Source organism: Monomorium pharaonis, chromosome 1, assembly GCF_013373865.1.
Source record: "Monomorium pharaonis isolate MP-MQ-018 chromosome 1, ASM1337386v2, whole genome shotgun sequence".
Lineage (NCBI taxonomy): Eukaryota > Metazoa > Arthropoda > Insecta > Hymenoptera > Formicidae > Monomorium > Monomorium pharaonis.
The window spans coordinates 41,122,350-41,143,098 of NC_050467.1; the positions used below are offsets into that span (position 1 = coordinate 41,122,350).

Below are 20,749 nucleotides of genomic sequence, written 5' to 3' on the forward strand. Positions count from 1 at the left end.
TAGAAAGTATTCATCAATTATGATCCTTTTTAAAAATTGTAATGACATTATGTTACCTACGCTAAAAATGATTGTATTTTTAACTTGAAAATGTTTCTCCTATTTTTGTAGGCTTTTCTAAAATAGCCATTAAAAGAATTTGATCGGTGTACATGAATTATGTTCATAGTGATTTTTTTTTTAGAATTGCGCCTTATAATATATGTGTTTTTACCTTGATTTATTATATCTGATAAAATAGAATAGCGACTCGCAGCGCGCGCGCGTAATTTATCTGGATAGATTTACACAGATCGGACAAGCGTTACGGCACGCATGCTAAAGGACTCCATGGATCAGCTCTTGTGTACAGCCCGCTTACGATCCTTTGAAGAGATTTAGTTTTATTCTACGCCTTGCACCTGTTTTCGCAATTCTCCCCTTTCAAAGGAAGAAATGCGAGGAACTTGTTTGACACGCGTGGAATGTGCCGCTACTGATGTACACGCAATACGATCCCCTGAATTATCCATCATCTGGCGTATCTTTTTTCTAAAAATAAAAAAATAAAAAAAACTGGCAGGCAAAAAAGTATCGCTAATTAAGGCACTTGGTCAGCTGTATAGAATGAATAGAAATGTATTAGAAAAGAAATACATATTGAAAAGAGATAATCAAAATCTATCGCGGATGATTGGGCGCAGTTGCATTTGGTAAAATATAATAAATAATTATATAAAACATTAAATATTTTAGATTAAATTTGAGCTACTTTTAGGAATAATAATTAATATGTATAAAATATGCATATATGTGTGTAGAGATTTAATTATTGTAATATAATGTCTCGTATTTTACTGATGAGTCTCGAGTATAAATCATCGGATATTAACTTGATAGACATTTTTGAAATAAGCAACCTCGAGGCAATAAGACACACACACACACACGTGCGGAACATTTATTGTTACAAGTATAAATACCAATTTAATCTCTGTTTAATATCTTCTACGATTATTACACAATATAATCGAAATAACAATGTGAAATATCAAATAATTTAATTATTAAATGACTATTACGTTACGATAAGCACCACATGAAAAGCACAGAATGCCAACAATGGATGATTATTGAATTTCTATTATTGACTTTCGCAAATGTGAATCTCGATGGATGAAACGAACAAACAATGATGTCCGTGCGTTTGCACAAGTATCCATCAGTGACGTTGATGGGGAAAACGTACGTTAACTATCACGTCAAAGTGCACATCTAATACACTCCTCGCTTTGATATGCCACTCTCGTTCGTCATGCTTTCATACGCGCTTGAGAAGTTTGCCGTATAACGTATGCCCGTCAAAATAGTACTTAACGTCGCAAACGGAAACGTTTACCAAATTGTAATTGTTCCGGGTGCACGGCGCTTTGCCCTCCGCGAAATTTGGATAATTTGTATTGTTTGATACCGGACCAAGTTATTTCAGTTGAAGTTTCCCCTTCGCGAGTTCCGCAACGTGGAACGTAGAAACGATATTATTCGCTTGCGCACCACGTCGCGGCGTCGAAGTTAAATACACGGCGTTTTATGGGGGGGAAAAAAAAGTACGATTAATATTCTTGATGAAAGTGAATAATTAATCACGGAATACGCGAGACGGCGAATTACGTTTCCACGTTGGAGGTATAACGGCTCGCACGGATTGGCGCAAGGACGAAAGCTCGCGCCTCGAGGAGTGGCGAATGAAAAATATGTCACGACGCCGCTGTTCACCTGCTAGTCACGCTTCTGTCCTTTCGAGGCGCCCACGGAATCTACGAGCAGGAGAGACGAGAACACGCGAACGCTGGCTCGTCCCGGCATTTCCTTATCGCACACACACACACACATATACGCGAACGAACAGGTAAATACATCCTCAACGGGGAATCTTCACAAAGTTAAAACGCTCGAGTATCACGCATGCAACTTGAAAACGCCGTTTTTCTCTGGCTCAACGTGTCCGCCGACAGACGTTTAACGTTGAAATAAATCGGGATAAGATGCAGAGGCGCGCAACATCGCGCGTTATTCCTTACAAAATCTCTCTCTCCCCAGGTAGGTTAGACATCCGACACGAAATCGATATCGACGTCTTTCCCGTGGCCTTTATCGCGCCGCTCCGCGGTTTCGTCCGACGAAGCTGTCGTCACACCCCTTGCTTTAGGCCGCGACGCGATAAAAGGATCCCGGAGATGGAATTCTCGCGGTCGGCCAGAATTTCTCTCCTACTCCCTCTCCCTTAGAACCGCGCGATGGCGTCGCTTCCGTTCCGCCGGAAAATCACGGCGAATCCGCCTAACTCCCACGATGCGATGGAAACGGATCGCGCGAATCCGCGCCGGCGGCGACGGCGGCGGGGAGTTTTCGGCCGAAACGTGACTTGGTGCTGTTTGTAATAGCGTCGGAGTAACGCCGCACTCCGAGAGATGTCGAATGAGTAAAGGCGTCGATACCATAAACTTGCATATTCGATCTCTACATCCCTTCACGGCGAGTAAGCCAGAGAACGCGAATGTATTGATGGGAGCGCGCGCTCGCGCGCGCGGCTGGCTTATGGCAAGCGAGCGTTATTTGCATGTAAACCTGTTTGTGCATGGAGAGCGACGGCGGCGGCGACGATGAGCTTCGGATTTCCAATTCCGCGAGACCGCAAGAGCCTGGGCTGACGCGAGGGTGATTCTGCATCGGCGCGGTGCTCGTTTCCGGCTCGTGTCCGATAATGATGACGTCAAACGTACTCGTGTTTTCGATTCGCAGATTGAAGTGACTTTATTATAAAAAGAGGATTATATACTCGAGATGCACAAATCAAGCTTTAAAAATATAAAATAATAAAAGGACTCCTTTATGCGATATTGTATGGAAAAAGAAAATTATAAGTATCAATAATTATTATCTCGTACATGGAGAACATTTTCTTGTAAAATTTTCTCCGCAAATCTGGTAATTGTGCAACCAAATTGTATTTCAAAGAATTTTAATTGTAATTTTCTCTAATTTATTAATGTCTTTAATGTTACACACACTTATTTATCTGTACTTTATATTTTATATTTTGACATAATAATATATAAGATTTAATGTTTGATTATTTTTATTAAAATATACGTATTTAAATTTTTCAATAATTTCAAAATATGCCAAACAATTTATAATTCTTTATTGTTTTAAATAAAAAACGCACAATAACGAATATTATATGCAATCTTATAAATTTTACAATACAGTGTGATATTTTTTATGATTTATAATTGTTCATAATTCATATAGACGATAATTAATCAGTGAATTATTTATTATAAATAGACAATGTATAATTTTCAAGTAATTTATAAATTTTTTTGTATATTTTAAAAATTTCTCTATTGTTATTCAAAATATATTTTCTAGTTTGCCAAAAGTAGTCTCAAGCTTATCACCTATACACACATAATAAAATTTATAATGAATTTTATGGTACAATATAATGAAAAATTCTCTCTATGTAAGCAAGAATATAAAATTTTCTTTAAAGAATTTAATAATCTTAAACAGACATGACTTGCTTACGAGAAGAAACTTTAAATAATTTTATCAAGAAAAATATTCAATAATATTTAATAATAATTTGTCGAAAGGAGTCGAAGGGAAAAAGTACCATATAAAAAAAACTTTTTAACTAAAAATTAAAATTTTAAAAATTTGTACTGTTCCTTTCTAAAAAAGGGCATGGCATCGATACTCGCATCTCTCGAAGTATTGTTGTCGCTTTTCCGCGATGCCGATTAAACGTGTGTGAAGTTAGCATCTCATAAAAATACTGCAGAATTACTTGCATCCAGCATAGTTCTACAGTTCTTGATAGGTATCAACAATAGTTCCGTTGAATTATCTATTTTAATTAAAATTTTATAAATGAGATGCTAACTTCCAAAATCACATAATAGCATCTCACCGTATTTCGAATATACGACCACAGAGAAGACTAAATCTAGAGTTCTATCGTTTAGAGACGTTCTATCAATAGTTCTGATGATTAAATTAATGAAAAAAATAATTTTTTTTACAAAACATACGTATATATGCGTGTACGTCTGCGCACGTGGATTTGGTGTAACTGGCATCTCAGATAGACAAAATTAATTAATTTAAAAATTTTAAAAGTATTTTTCAACAACTATCTAGATGGGAAACTTATATTTATGGGTCTAGACATGAAATACTGGTTGAATATTCATAGTTCTGTTTTTTTAACGCAATTCCCATACAGATACGGACGCGTACAATAGTTTTTAAAAAAGTTATGGTGTTATAATTAATAAAAACATTTTTTTTTTAATTATTTTGCCCGAAAAACTTGAATTTCTAAGGCTACACGTCAAGTGCTAATCGAATATCGACAGATCTATTTATTTGAACGTAATTCTCATATAGTTCGGGACGCGTACAATATGTTTCTATAAAGTTTAGGTGATATAATTAATTAGAACATTTTTTAAACAATTATTTTGCCCGAAAAACTTGAATTTCTAAGGCTACACGTCAAGTGCTAATCGAATATCGACAGATCTATTTATTTGAACGTAATTCTCATATAGTTCGGGACGCGTACAATATGTTTCTATAAAGTTTAGGTGATATAATTAATTAGAACATTTTTTAAACAATTATTTTGCCCGAAAAACTTGAATTTCTAAGGCTACACGTCAAGTGCTAATCGAATATCGACAGATCTATTTATTTGAACGTAATTCTCATATAGTTCGGGACGCGTACAATATGTTTCTATAAAATTTAGGTGATATAATTAATTAGAACATTTTTTAAACAATTATTTTGCCCGAAAAACTTGAATTTCTAAGGCTACACGTCAAGTGCTAATCGAATATCGACAGATCTATTTATTTTAACGTAATTCTCATATAGTTCGGGACGCGTACAATATGTTTCTATAAAGTTTAGGTGATATAATTAATTAGAACATTTTTTAAACAATTATTTTGCCCGAAAAACTTGAATTTCTAAGGCTACACGTCAAGTGCTAATCGAATATCGACAGATCTATTTATTTTAACGTAATTCTCATATAGTTCGGGACGCGTACAATATGTTTCTATAAAGTTTAGGTGATATAATTAACTAGAACATTTTTTAAACAATTATTTTGCCCGAAAAACTTGAATTTCTAAGGCTACACGTCAAGTGCTAATCGAATATCGACAGATCTATTTATTTTAACGTAATTTTCATATAGTTCGGGACGCGTACAATATGTTTCTATAGAGTTCAGGTGATATAATTAATTAGAACATTTTTTAAACAATTATTTTGCCCGAAAAACTTGAATTTCTAAGGCTACACGTCAAGTGCTAATCGAATATCGACAGATCTATTTATTTTAACGTAATTCTCATATAGTTCGGGACGCGTACAATATGTTTCTATAAAGTTTAGGTGATATAATTAATTAGAACATTTTTTAAACAATTATTTTGCCCGAAAAACTTGAATTTCTAAGGCTACACGTCAAGTGCTAATCGAATATCGACAGATCTATTTATTTTAACGTAATTCTCATATAGTTCGGGACGCGTACAATATGTTTCTATAGAGTTCAGGTGATATAATTAATTAGAACATTTTTTAAACAATTATTTTGCCCGAAAAACTTGAATTTCTAAGGCTACACGTCAAGTGCTAATCGAATATCGACAGATCTATTTATTTTAACGTAATTCTCATATAGTTCGGGACGCGTACAATATGTTTCTATAAAGTTTAGGTGATATAATTAATTAGAACATTTTTTAAACAATTATTTTGCCCGAAAAACTTGAATTTCTAAGGCTACACGTCAAGTGCTAATCGAATATCGACAGATCTATTTATTTTAACGTAATTCTCATATAGTTCGGGACGCGTACAATATGTTTCTATAAAGTTCAGGTGATATAATTAATTAGAACATTTTTTAAACAATTATTTTGCCCAAAAAACTTGAATTTCTAAGGCTACACGTCAAGTGCTAATCGAATATCGATAGATCTATTTATTTGAACGTAATTCTCATATAGTTCGGGACGCGTACAATATGTTTCTATAGAGTTCAGGTGATATAATTAATTAGAACATTTTTTAAACAATTATTTTGCCCGAAAAACTTGAATTTCTAAGGCTACACGTCAAGTGCTAATCGAATATCGACAGATCTATTTATTTTAACGTAATTCTCATATAGTTCGGGACGCGTACAATATGTTTCTATAAAGTTTAGGTGATATAATTAACTAGAACATTTTTTAAACAATTATTTTGCCCGAAAAACTTGAATTTCTAAGGCTACACGTCAAGTGCTAATCGAATATCGACAGATCTATTTATTTTAACGTAATTCTCATATAGTTCGGGACGCGTACAATATGTTTCTATAAAGTTTAGGTGATATAATTAATTAGAACATTTTTTAAACAATTATTTTGCCCGAAAAACTTGAATTTCTAAGGCTACACGTCAAGTGCTAATCGAATATCGACAGATCTATTTATTTGAACGTAATTTTCATATAGTTCGGGACGCGTACAATATGTTTCTATAGAGTTCAGGTGATATAATTAATTAGAACATTTTTTAAACAATTATTTTGCCCGAAAAACTTGAATTTCTAAGGCTACACGTCAAGTGCTAATCGAATATCGACAGATCTATCTATTTTAACGTAATTCTCATATAGTTCGGGACGCGTACAATATGTTTCTATAAAGTTTAGGTGATATAATTAATTAGAACATTTTTTAAACAATTATTTTGCCCGAAAAACTTGAATTTCTAAGGCTATACGTCAAGTGCTAATCGAATATCGACAGATCTATTTATTTGAACGTAATTCTCATATAGTTCGGGACGCGTACAATATGTTTCTATAAAGTTTAGGTGATATAATTAATTAGAACATTTTTTAAACAATTATTTTGCCCGAAAAACTTGAATTTCTAAGGCTACACGTCAAGTGCTAATCGAATATCGATAGATCTATTTATTTGAACGTAATTCTCATATAGTTTGGGACGCGTACAATATGTTTCCATAGAGTTCAGGTGATATAATTAATTAGAACATTTTTTAAACAATTATTTTGCCCGAAAAACTTGAATTTCTAAGGCTACACGTCAAGTGCTAATCGAATATCGACAGATCTATTTATTTTAACGTAATTCTCATATAGTTCGGGACGCGTACAATATCTTTCTATAAAGTTCAGGTGATATAATTAATTAGAACATTTTTTAAACAATTATTTTGCCCAAAAAACTTGAATTTCTAAGGCTACACGTCAAGTGCTAATCGAATATCGATAGATCTATTTATTTGAACGTAATTCTCATATAGTTCGGGACGCGTACAATATGTTTCTATAGAGTTCAGGTGATATAATTAATTAGAACATTTTTTAAACAATTATTTTGCCCGAAAAACTTGAATTTCTAAGGCTACACGTCAAGTGCTAATCGAATATCGACAGATCTATTTATTTTAACGTAATTCTCATATAGTTCGGGACGCGTACAATATGTTTCTATAAAGTTTAGGTGATATAATTAATTAGAACATTTTTTAAACAATTATTTTGCCCGAAAAACTTGAATTTCTAAGGCTATACGTCAAGTGCTAATCGAATATCGACAGATCTATTTATTTGAACGTAATTCTTATATAGTTCGGGACGCGTACAATATGTTTCTATAAAATTTAGGTGATATAATTAATTAGAACATTTTTTAAACAATTATTTTGCCCGAAAAACTTGAATTTCTAAGGCTACACGTCAAGTGCTAATCGAATATCGACAGATCTATCTATTTTAACGTAATTCTCATATAGTTCGGGACGCGTACAATATGTTTCTATAAAGTTTAGGTGATATAATTAATTAGAACATTTTTTAAACAATTATTTTGCCCGAAAAACTTGAATTTCTAAGGCTATACGTCAAGTGCTAATCGAATATCGACAGATCTATTTATTTGAACGTAATTCTCATATAGTTCGGGACGCGTACAATATGTTTCTATAAAGTTTAGGTGATATAATTAATTAGAACATTTTTTAAACAATTATTTTGCCCGAAAAACTTGAATTTCTAAGGCTACACGTCAAGTGCTAATCGAATATCGACAGATCTATTTATTTGAACGTAATTCTCATATAGTTCGGGACGCGTACAATATGTTTCTATAAAATTTAGGTGATATAATTAATTAGAACATTTTTTAAACAATTATTTTGCCCGAAAAACTTGAATTTCTAAGGCTATACGTCAAGTGCTAATCGAATATCGACAGATCTATTTATTTGAACGTAATTCTCATATAGTTCGGGACGCGTACAATATGTTTTTATAGAGTTCAGGTGATATAATTAATTAGAACATTTTTTAAACAATTATTTTGCCCGAAAAACTTGAATTTCTAAGGCTACACGTCAAGTGCTAATCGAATATCGACAGATCTATTTATTTTAACGTAATTCTCATATAGTTCGGGACGCGTACAATATGTTTCTATAAAGTTTAGGTGATATAATTAATTAGAACATTTTTTAAACAATTATTTTGCCCGAAAAACTTGAATTTCTAAGGCTATACGTCAAGTGCTAATCGAATATCGACAGATCTATTTATTTGAACGTAATTCTTATATAGTTCGGGACGCGTACAATATGTTTCTATAAAATTTAGGTGATATAATTAATTAGAACATTTTTTAAACAATTATTTTGCCCGAAAAACTTGAATTTCTAAGGCTACACGTCAAGTGCTAATCGAATATCGACAGATCTATCTATTTTAACGTAATTCTCATATAGTTCGGGACGCGTACAATATGTTTCTATAAAGTTTAGGTGATATAATTAATTAGAACATTTTTTAAACAATTATTTTGCCCGAAAAACTTGAATTTCTAAGGCTACACGTCAAGTGCTAATCGAATATCGACAGATCTATTTATTTGAACGTAATTTTCATATAGTTCGGGACGCGTACAATATGTTTCTATAGAGTTCAGGTGATATAATTAATTAGAACATTTTTTAAACAATTATTTTGCCCGAAAAACTTGAATTTCTAAGGCTACACGTCAAGTGCTAATCGAATATCGACAGATCTATCTATTTTAACGTAATTCTCATATAGTTCGGGACGCGTACAATATGTTTCTATAAAGTTTAGGTGATATAATTAATTAGAACATTTTTTAAACAATTATTTTGCCCGAAAAACTTGAATTTCTAAGGCTATACGTCAAGTGCTAATCGAATATCGACAGATCTATTTATTTGAACGTAATTCTCATATAGTTCGGGACGCGTACAATATGTTTCTATAAAGTTTAGGTGATATAATTAATTAGAACATTTTTTAAACAATTATTTTGCCCGAAAAACTTGAATTTCTAAGGCTACACGTCAAGTGCTAATCGAATATCGATAGATTTATTTATTTGAACGTAATTCTCATATAGTTTGGGACGCGTACAATATGTTTCCATAGAGTTCAGGTGATATAATTAATTAGAACATTTTTTAAACAATTATTTTGCCCGAAAAACTTGAATTTCTAAGGCTACACGTCAAGTGCTAATCGAATATCGACAGATCTATTTATTTTAACGTAATTCTCATATAGTTCGGGACGCGTACAATATGTTTCTATAGAGTTCAGGTGATATAATTAATTAGAACATTTTTTAAACAATTATTTTGCCCGAAAAACTTGAATTTCTAAGGCTACACGTCAAGTGCTAATCGAATATCGATAGATCTATTTATTTGAACGTAATTCTCATATAGTTTGGGACGCGTACAATATGTTTCCATAGAGTTCAGGTGATATAATTAATTAGAACATTTTTTAAACAATTATTTTGCCCGAAAAACTTGAATTTCTAAGGCTACACGTCAAGTGCTAATCGAATATCGACAGATCTATTTATTTGAACGTAATTCTCATATAGTTCGGGACGCGTACAATATGTTTCTATAAAATTTAGGTGATATAATTAACTAGAACATTTTTTAAACAATTATTTTGCCCGAAAAACTTGAATTTCTAAGGCTACACGTCAAGTGCTAATCGAATATCGATAGATCTATTTATTTGAACGTAATTCTCATATAGTTTGGGACGCGTACAATATGTTTCCATAGAGTTCAGGTGATATAATTAATTAGAACATTTTTTAAACAATTATTTTGCCCGAAAAACTTGAATTTCTAAGGCTATACGTCAAGTGCTAATCGAATATCGACAGATCTATTTATTTGAACGTAATTCTTATATAGTTCGGGACGCGTACAATATGTTTCTATAAAATTTAGGTGATATAATTAATTAGAACATTTTTTAAACAATTATTTTGCCCGAAAAACTTGAATTTCTAAGGCTACACGTCAAGTGCTAATCGAATATCGACAGATCTATCTATTTTAACGTAATTCTCATATAGTTCGGGACGCGTACAATATGTTTCTATAAAGTTTAGGTGATATAATTAATTAGAACATTTTTTAAACAATTATTTTGCCCGAAAAACTTGAATTTCTAAGGCTACACGTCAAGTGCTAATCGAATATCGACAGATCTATTTATTTGAACGTAATTTTCATATAGTTCGGGACGCGTACAATATGTTTCTATAGAGTTCAGGTGATATAATTAATTAGAACATTTTTTAAACAATTATTTTGCCCGAAAAACTTGAATTTCTAAGGCTACACGTCAAGTGCTAATCGAATATCGACAGATCTATCTATTTTAACGTAATTCTCATATAGTTCGGGACGCGTACAATATGTTTCTATAAAGTTTAGGTGATATAATTAATTAGAACATTTTTTAAACAATTATTTTGCCCGAAAAACTTGAATTTCTAAGGCTATACGTCAAGTGCTAATCGAATATCGACAGATCTATTTATTTGAACGTAATTCTCATATAGTTCGGGACGCGTACAATATGTTTCTATAAAGTTTAGGTGATATAATTAATTAGAACATTTTTTAAACAATTATTTTGCCCGAAAAACTTGAATTTCTAAGGCTACACGTCAAGTGCTAATCGAATATCGATAGATCTATTTATTTGAACGTAATTCTCATATAGTTTGGGACGCGTACAATATGTTTCCATAGAGTTCAGGTGATATAATTAATTAGAACATTTTTTAAACAATTATTTTGCCCGAAAAACTTGAATTTCTAAGGCTACACGTCAAGTGCTAATCGAATATCGACAGATCTATTTATTTTAACGTAATTCTCATATAGTTCGGGACGCGTACAATATGTTTCTATAGAGTTCAGGTGATATAATTAATTAGAACATTTTTTAAACAATTATTTTGCCCGAAAAACTTGAATTTCTAAGGCTACACGTCAAGTGCTAATCGAATATCGACAGATCTATTTATTTTAACGTAATTCTCATATAGTTCGGGACGCGTACAATATGTTTCTATAAAGTTTAGGTGATATAATTAATTAGAACATTTTTTAAACAATTATTTTGCCCGAAAAACTTGAATTTCTAAGGCTATACGTCAAGTGCTAATCGAATATCGACAGATCTATTTATTTGAACGTAATTCTTATATAGTTCGGGACGCGTACAATATGTTTCTATAAAATTTAGGTGATATAATTAATTAGAACATTTTTTAAACAATTATTTTGCCCGAAAAACTTGAATTTCTAAGGCTACACGTCAAGTGCTAATCGAATATCGACAGATCTATCTATTTTAACGTAATTCTCATATAGTTCGGGACGCGTACAATATGTTTCTATAAAGTTTAGGTGATATAATTAATTAGAACATTTTTTAAACAATTATTTTTCCCGAAAAACTTGAATTTCTAAGGCTATACGTCAAGTGCTAATCGAATATCGACAGATCTATTTATTTGAACGTAATTCTCATATAGTTCGGGACGCGTACAATATGTTTCTATAAAGTTTAGGTGATATAATTAATTAGAACATTTTTTAAACAATTATTTTGCCCGAAAAACTTGAATTTCTAAGGCTACACGTCAAGTGCTAATCGAATATCGACAGATCTATTTATTTTAACGTAATTCTCATATAGTTCGGGACGCGTACAATATGTTTCTATAAAATTTAGGTGATATAATTAATTAGAACATTTTTTAAACAATTATTTTGCCCGAAAAACTTGAATTTCTAAGGCTATACGTCAAGTGCTAATCGAATATCGACAGATCTATTTATTTGAACGTAATTCTCATATAGTTCGGGACGCGTACAATATGTTTCTATAGAGTTCAGGTGATATAATTAATTAGAACATTTTTTAAACAATTATTTTGCCCGAAAAACTTGAATTTCTAAGGCTACACGTCAAGTGCTAATCGAATATCGACATATCTATTTATTTTAACGTAATTCTCATATAGTTCGGGACGCGTACAATATGTTTCTATAAAGTTCAGGTGATATAATTAATTAGAACATTTTTTAAACAATTATTTTGCCCAAAAAACTTGAATTTCTAAGGCTACACGTCAAGTGCTAATCGAATATCGACAGATTTATTTATTTTAACGCAGTTTTCATATAGTTCTGGACGCGAATAGTAATTTTCTAAAGAGTTATGGTGATATAATTAATTTTACGCGTACAATATTTTTCTAAAGAGTTCGCCAGAAAGTGAAAGTTTTGAAAATTGATTGAAAATTAACAGGTAACATTACATATAATATATTATAATTTTTAATTTATTTAAAGGGGATTAAGTATGGAATGAATGTATGTAAGAGTGATATTAAGAAACATGAAAATATAATATAATTACTAATTTGTGTTTAGAGAGAAAGAGAGGGGCGGAGGGTGGAGAGTGGGAGAGCGTGAGAGATAAAGAAGAGGATTAAATAAGAAAGTAAAGTGTAAGAGTAATATTGAACAATATGAAAATAATATAATTAATATCATTAATAATATAATTAGTAATTTAGAGAGGGGGAGAAGGAGCGTGAGATAGAGAAGGGCATTAAATATGATAAAGTGTGTGAGAGTAATATTACAGAAGAAAAAAAAGTGCAATGTTTAATATAAAAATGCTAAGTGGCGCGCGCCAAGCGCGCGCATTGTTGTGTTCTAGTATTATTAAAACAATCCTGTTGTGTTTCTTGAATGAATATTATAATATTGAAATAGAGATAAATTTTTTTACTGAAATTTAAAATTATCAAACTTTTTAAAGATTTTAGATTCTTAAGATGTACGAGACAATGATTATTGATTTAATACTTTTTTTAAAATGTAGTTTACGTTTTTATAAACAACGCCAAAATAAAAACAGATTACTTGTAAATGTCAAATTAATAATGTTACTATAGTTAATAATATAATAATGGAACACGATGATCTGGTTACAAGAGAATCGACGGTTCGTACATGTACAGGTTCCTACATGTAGCATCTATCGGATGCTACAATCTTTCGCAACAACAGGGGCCATTTTCGCTTCGAGTGTCCCAGCCGTGCTTACGGTCTAGATTTCGTCATCGCGATTTTTGAATAAGGCTCGACGGTGTCATTCAACCGGGCAGGAGCGGTTTCGATGGAATCGACTAGCCCCATGGGTCTATCGATCGTTCGATCCCAACAGGATGTCGCGGCCCGATTGAATGGAGAACGAACGACAAAGAGGGAAGGAAGGATCGATGCGAGCAAGGCCCGTGGATAAAAAACCATCCATTGGTAGAAGCCATAGGGTATAATAGAACTGTAGGAATGTAAAAAGGACAGGTGAAAAAATGCTTGGAATAATTTTCTTTCTCATTTTTATTGGCTATATTGCATTTACAAACTTGACGTTAGATTGCTACATAAAATACGAGCGATAAATCAATTCTGTTGATTGATGTGACGGAGCGATAATGACATCAACGGCAAACAGATTTGCGTTTCGTAACGAGACATTGATATAAAAGACGCGAGATAAATCTATTCTTGAAAGAAAGAAAAAAGGCCTTTCATGCATTTCTACGTATCGCCGCTCCCTCCCGCGGCGCACCGTAATTCCCCTTCGTCTTTTTTTCTTCGATTGACAAGTTGGATTAGTTTCCGACAGCAGGTACAAGTCAATCTATGTTCGGACCGTCGTAAAAGGCCGGGGATAACTTTTCTGCTGGAGGTACTGTCCTGACGGACAGACGGACGGCAGCGATTGAACGAGGCGAAACTTGGATATTAAAGTTTTGCGCGCGCGGCGTGGGGTATATCGATATAAAATATTGCGGTGAGATGCGGGTATCGTTTCGCCGGTCGAGAGGTTTCCGCTCCAACGCGGAAGCGTGCGTCCGATAAACGGAGCTCTGGATCATTGCTATATTACGCACGGAATAACATAATAACGATAACGACGACGTTATTGCGCTCGCTCTAGCTATCCAGCGCAACGCGCTCTTAATTCCCGCGATGTGGCCGAACGAGTCTCTCTCTCTCTCTCTCTCCCTCTCATCTCCTATCTTCGCGTCTTCCACTTCCGCGTGCTGTCTTTACTGTGTCGGCGTAGCCGGTCCAGCCTCCTCCCGTTTCTCTCTTGTCCGAGACCTATCTTCTTCCGCCTTCGAGCGGGAGCTTTGTCGCCGGTCCATCTGCAAACACGACAAACGTAATGGGCCACTTCCTGTTAAATCTCGTTAAGAGCCAATCCACGGAGAGAGAGAGAGAGAGAGAGACGCGATGTCCCGGGGATTTCGGACGTCTATTTAACTACCGGAGAATCCTGTATCGAACGGAACCATCTGACGGACGATGTCTAAAAAGAGGATCTCGAGGCGACGAAAATCAACCGCGCTCCGCACTCACGATCGTCCCGGTGACGTCCAGCGCATTACCGAACTGCGGATTGATCTCTCGGCAGTCAGAGACGTGAAATATAGTTATGGCCGGCGGAATGACTTCATTACTTCGGTTCGAATCAGCGCGGACAATAGATGTCTTTTCTTGAGGCGTCGTCGCTCCTTCGATTTATAAATTTTTACGGCGGTCGTAACAGGTTTCGAGTTTCACTTAAACGGGACAGCCATAAATGTCCCCTCGACACTGACACTTCCGCGATTTCCGCTGACGTGACTCCTGAGTGCATCATCCTCCATCTATCGGTAGCAACACCTCGCCAGCCACGACGGCGAGCGTATCTTCCCGCCCGTTTTTTTAAAAAAACGGTGTCCATGCGAACTTTACGATTACGAGTAGGAACACCTGTCCGCGACGCAGACAAACATCTTCTTATAAGCGTCGAGGGACAGGCAATACTTCTTAATGTCAAGAATAACGATAATAATGTTCCGTCCCGTCTCACGTTTCATCAGTCTGTTTCTCTATTTTCTTACGTCACTGCGAGGTAACTTTTTTTTTTCTTTTCTTTTGAACCATGTCAACGATTTTCCGCGGATTTATCATCGTCGTTTTCCACACGGTGCATACACGTATAAAGACGAGTATTTCAATGAAATTGGGTAGATGTGAAATTCAGAGATATTTTCTTCTCTCCTTCAACGAAGGGAGCGGCAAAATTTTTCGTGATGTATTAAAATTTTAATTGCACGGCAGTAATCATTCCGCTTGGATCGTTATACGCGAGCGGCATTTCCAGGGCACTTTCGAGCTCATTGCCCGCCCGGTAAATTACCGCGCGAGAGAAGACGAATGGGGAGACGAAGGTGGTCCATCTCGCGCTCCGGAGTTTGTCGGAGTTTAGAGACGCGGCTTCGAAAGCGCAGGGGAATTTACGCGACATCTTGGTAATCGCGCCGAGTTTCACGAACTTAGAAACAAAAGGGTGCCACCCTTTGCCCAAGAGCAACTGTGCGACGCTCAGAACGCGAAATGGATGCTCGCGCCTAAGAGCCTTACCTGCAACGTCGGCTGATTCTGTCTACTGTGACGAAGAAGACGGTTGTTCCACGCGTTATTTCGATCTTTAACAACTGAATTGCGATTTAAATCCTCGGGTATAACAAACTCGTGCAATATATGCGTGCGTTTACCGTCGCGTCACAGTCGTTAGAATTATATGATGTACTTTTGAAATAACGTTAAAATTAATTAACAATTAGATATTGATATTTTGTAACATCTACATGATAAATTAATTAATTAATTATTAAATGATAACGTAGAGGAATTACATAGATATCATTTGCATGATGGATGTATTTTACAGATCCGCGCATCCGATTTTGACATTAAAGTGTACACGCGATGTCTTACCTTCACGCGTCTTAAATGTCCACGAGCGAGAATTCCGGGCATGCGCCGGGGAGCGAAATATCGGTGACATTTTCTCCCGCAAGGAATCTCGGGCGAGGATTACTCGTTTGTTTTACCGCTCGCGAAGATACCACCGCCAAATAAATAGATTTTGTTCTCAAGGTACTACGAGGGCCAGCGCAATAACCGCGAAGATCTCTGGTCTCTTTCTCGAAAGAAAACAGCCCGGACACTCTCGGCGAGTATTAAAGCGAATATCCACCGTATCGAAGTAGCGCGCGGGAATCTATTTGGTGGAATATTTTCGTCCGATGGTCCGTGTTTGATCGCGGGCTAAGGTGGGAAACGCCTCGGGATAGGTCCGGATACTTCGTATCTACTACGGGAGCGATTCCAGATCCGGGATGTTGGGCAAGATGTCCTCGCTCGAGGAGCGAAGAATACTTTCAAATATCTGGAAGGGATAGTTCCTTCCACCCAGTCAATATTTGAACCTAACTCTCTAAATAGAATTGAAAAACTCGATTCTATTTTCCAGAGTGTAAAGAATATAATAATGCTCCGAGTCCCTTTCCCCATTGTAAATTATAATAGAAATAGTAACAAATAAATGAATTAATTATGACAATTCAGAAAACGCGTACCACGAAACGAATGTAACGAGAAAACGCACTAATATTTATGCATACTTGTTCACCAAATCTTGCTTGTTGAACCTAGTTAGGGAACTATTTTGGAACCTCGGCCGACCTCAATCGAAACTATTTAAACTATTCCATGACGCTATTCAAACAAATTAGCGGCAAAGGCGATCATTGCTTCCAGTGTGCTATGCACAGATTACACGTGGAACAAGATAGGTGGGACGAAAAGACATGCATAAACTTTCGCCGTTTACTTATCATTGTTTGCTATTATGTAAATTTCTCTCTCTCTCTTTCTCTCTTTTTCTTTATAACTTAATAATTTCTATTTCATGCATGTTTATATATGTTTCTTGGTAAACAGTCTTGCTAAAGCTACTCTCGGTGATTTACCATTGCCTTCCAAAAACTAATAATTATTTAAAAATCCAATACGTTCTGAATGAACTTGAATTTTTCGTACAGAAACCAGCTACGCAACTATGCCACGATCATCACCAATATGCACACGAAAAAAGCATTGCAAATTTACTTTAATATCAACAAAATTTTATTCTTATTATAAGAATTTCCCTTTTATTTCTGTAATCTCTTTTGAAATATGCACTAAGAGGATTTTTTAAATTAAAACTCTTTATCTTCTATTCATTTTAAGAGTTAGAGTTATACGTAATGAACCCATATAAAACCTATATTGATAGAAATGAACATTACGTAAGCAGCAAAAATTTCTCGCCGCATCTTAATTGCGATTCCACTTTACCGTGTGACTCGATTCCATTGTCTTCGTTCCGAATGGGCGACGTCATCTCGCGATATCATTCGTGATGTCTCTCGCGGCACACGTAACGGTTTCGCGTCGAACGAGAGAATCGGCGCGCCGTGCAGCATCATTATTTCAATTTCACGACCGAACCGTCGCGGATTTATCTCGGTGCTCGCCTCATGAGCCCGAATGATTGCCGCCGACTTGGCGTCAACGCGGATCGCAGATCGGAATGTGCGCGCGGACGAGTTACTAATAAACGAAATTTCACGGGGCCAACGCGATCCGATGCGCCGCTTTCGCACGAGACGGTTCGTGCTCGACGTGCATCGGTCCGAAATTGGATGTTTCTGGCTGGAATGTCTCGATACGGGCTCCACCTGCGACCTCAAATTTGCATATAGAGCACTCCCTGTTACAAACGCTTCTTTCTTTCCATGTGAATTCTTCGGCCAATTTGGAGTCAATTTTTCTTCTTTTTTTTTTTTAACAAAAATGTTATCGCTTAACATTTCTCCTTTGTGCAGCTTGAATAAGATTACGGACCCCTCTACGATTCCCCGTAGACAATTTCAAAAAATGAAACGAGAAGAAGAAGGTTTCGTTATTATTTCTCGCTACACGAAGATCACTTTTCAAGTGAGCATTCAACGAAGAGGTTGAGTCAGCTAATAAGTTAAGGTCGCTCTTCGATCCTTCTCACGGATCCATCGATCCGTGCCGCATGCTTATTGCACGCCAGTGCAGTCGGCATGCGTTCGTGTCAACGACCGCCGCTCTTAATATTATCCAATTTCAGTCCGACGACGTTTGCCCTCAATAAGCGGCGCGGCGAGCGCGAGACGAGCGCGACGCGTCGCCGAGGACGTTGTGATCGCGTGCTCCGAGATCGAATAATGCCCGAAATACTTTTCTAGCTCGCCGTTCAATTGCAGCGGGAAGGCGAAGGATCAGAAACAATTCTATGAATCTATTATAGAGCGCATCAATTTCTCAGGTGTATCATCGTGTATTATTTGTTAGCATAGCGGCACGGATTGCTTTAAAATTCCGAATACATATTTACCAGCTGCAAAATAAAATATTTTATATTTATGTTAATATCGCTCCCTTTAAAATTGTTTGTGTTGAATTTCTAACAGATGCAAGTGTTAATTTAACATAATGTGATAACGTTATTTGAATATTTTGTGTTTCATCACGTGTTACTTTGCCGTGAAGACGAGGCTCCGCGTTCAGCTCAGTAGTAGTAGCCAAAGATTTAAATTTCTCGAGGTCCACTTTTTTTCCCTCCTAGTTGATTGCCTCGTCATTGTCGTATTACATTATAATGTATCAGCATATATGTATGAGTATATTCCTTTATGAGGCCAAGGGCCCCCCGAGATCGGGCGGTTACGTCACCTGTTTTGTATTCGAGATAGGAGCAGTCCGTTTTGAATACCGCATTAATCTAATTGATCGATTAACACAGACGCAGGTACATGTGTTCCCGGAAAGCCTCCCAAATGCTACGTGGGAAAAAAAAAGAAGTGTTGAGAAAGTTGGCATTAAAGTTCGCGCGCGTAGGTATTATGCGTCGTAATATACCGCGAAGTGCCGATCGCGCGCCCGTCGCGTTCGCCGCTGAGGTCGTATCGCGTGGCCGATAAAGGGCGATAACCCGTCGCGCGCGGCGTTCCACGACGATGGTGGAAGGGGAGAGAAGTCGTTCCCTCAATCGCCCATGACGGCAATCGAAAAGTCGGGTTATACGAGATCCCGGAACGATCCCTAAACGAGTCATTAAACGCTACGATCGCGCGAATCCACGCCACGGTAGATTTCCCTTTGCAGCCCTTTGTACTCACGTCTCGACACGGTCTATACTCTCGTCCCTCTCCCCCTCTCCCCCCCCCCCCTCTCCCGGCCGTCCCTTCGCCGCCCCTTTTCGCTCCTCGGCAACTTGTTCTGCCTTTAATACCCGGCCTCTCTCGGCTAAAACGACGGCGCGCGCTGTCTTACGGCGCTTGTGACGCGGCAATTTAGGCATTTGACCCTAAGGGTCGCTGGCGAGTTCAGCCGTTTAACCTCCGCGCAATGTCTCTGTCTGCCACGGCCGTCTCACCACCGACTCTCCGAGGCTCAGCCCGGCCTCGGCTCGACTGGGCTTGATTCCACTCGCTCGCTCGCGCCCACACGATCCCTTCCTCTTTTACATGCGCATTCTTCCATCTCGGCATTCCTCCTCGTCGTCGAGGAAGACGACGTCGAACACGGACGACCTTCGCGTCCGTCCCTCCGGGCTGCGGGAGAACACGTCGTGTACCGATGGACACGCGCGACGACACCGAGAGTTTGATTCAACTGGTCAGTCGATTGGTATGTGCAGTTGCATCAGGGCTTCCTTCGTGACTCGGGAATTCATGCGACGATTATTTTTTTTCTTTCCCGGTGAGAACACTCTAACGTTGTATCGGTAGCCGCGCGGCATATAGAATGCTTCGCTATTGGAGTTTATTGGAATATAGCATAAACTTTTCGATTCATAGGAGACGAATTGCTAGATTATTCTTTGTAAAAGATTCAATTGTAATTATTTGCACCAGTGTAAATTAATTTTGATTTTGATTTAATTTACACTTTATTTTTTTCTAATTCTAGAAATGGATTATAGAGTTTGTGATTATTTTAAAGAGGCAAATATTGTAGATATTTTTTTTTCATACTTATTTTAAGATGATCAACATTTTAAAAAATTATAATATATTTAAACATGATTGCTTATACTTAAGATTTTGCTTTAAATTAAACATAATTTTATGGTCAAGTTTGTTTTTTATGAACTATATTATTATGTTAATAAAAATATGACATTCCATTAAAAAATGTTAACAATCTCAAAATAATCGAGTTGTATGATAGATAAATTCTTTTAGACCTATTAAATTTAATTTAATAATACATGAAATTTCTTTATTTACATGAATTAATTTTTAAATAGCTTTTTTTATTTTATATATCTTTATTCAGACGCGCTTTACAGTTACTTGATACCGGA

General features: G+C 36.1%; 2 protein-coding genes and 1 long non-coding RNA gene across 10 annotated transcripts in view; 2 read left to right on the plus strand and 1 right to left on the minus strand.

Moving 5' to 3' along the window:
* Positions 1 to 20,749, plus strand: part of LOC105837990 (fat-like cadherin-related tumor suppressor homolog) — a 343,441-nt gene that overhangs the window by 199,898 nt on the left and 122,794 nt on the right. The gene's annotated exons all lie outside the window — the stretch shown is intronic.
* The window catches only part of LOC118644577, a 94,628-nt gene that overhangs the window by 64,930 nt on the left and 8,949 nt on the right, over positions 1 to 20,749 (plus strand). The gene's annotated exons all lie outside the window — the stretch shown is intronic.
* LOC118644568 lies at positions 13,078 to 20,430 on the minus strand. The gene is made up of 2 exons (XM_036283328.1): positions 17,707 to 20,430; positions 13,078 to 14,678 (listed from the first exon to the last, which is right to left on the minus strand). The coding sequence occupies exons 1-2, from the start codon at positions 18,219 to 18,221 to the stop codon at positions 14,546 to 14,548; spliced, it is 648 nt and encodes a 215-aa protein (XP_036139221.1). The 5' UTR covers positions 18,222 to 20,430; the 3' UTR covers positions 13,078 to 14,545.

Coding starts and splice junctions, on each gene's coding strand:
- LOC118644568 (XM_036283328.1), bottom strand. CDS start 18,221: ATGTTAAGCGATAACATTTTTGTTAAAAAAAAAAAAGAAGAAAAATTG. Junction 14,679..17,706: donor CAATGGAATCGAGTCACACG/GTAAAGTGGAAT, acceptor TCGTGTTTGCAG/ATGGACCGGCGACAAAGCTC.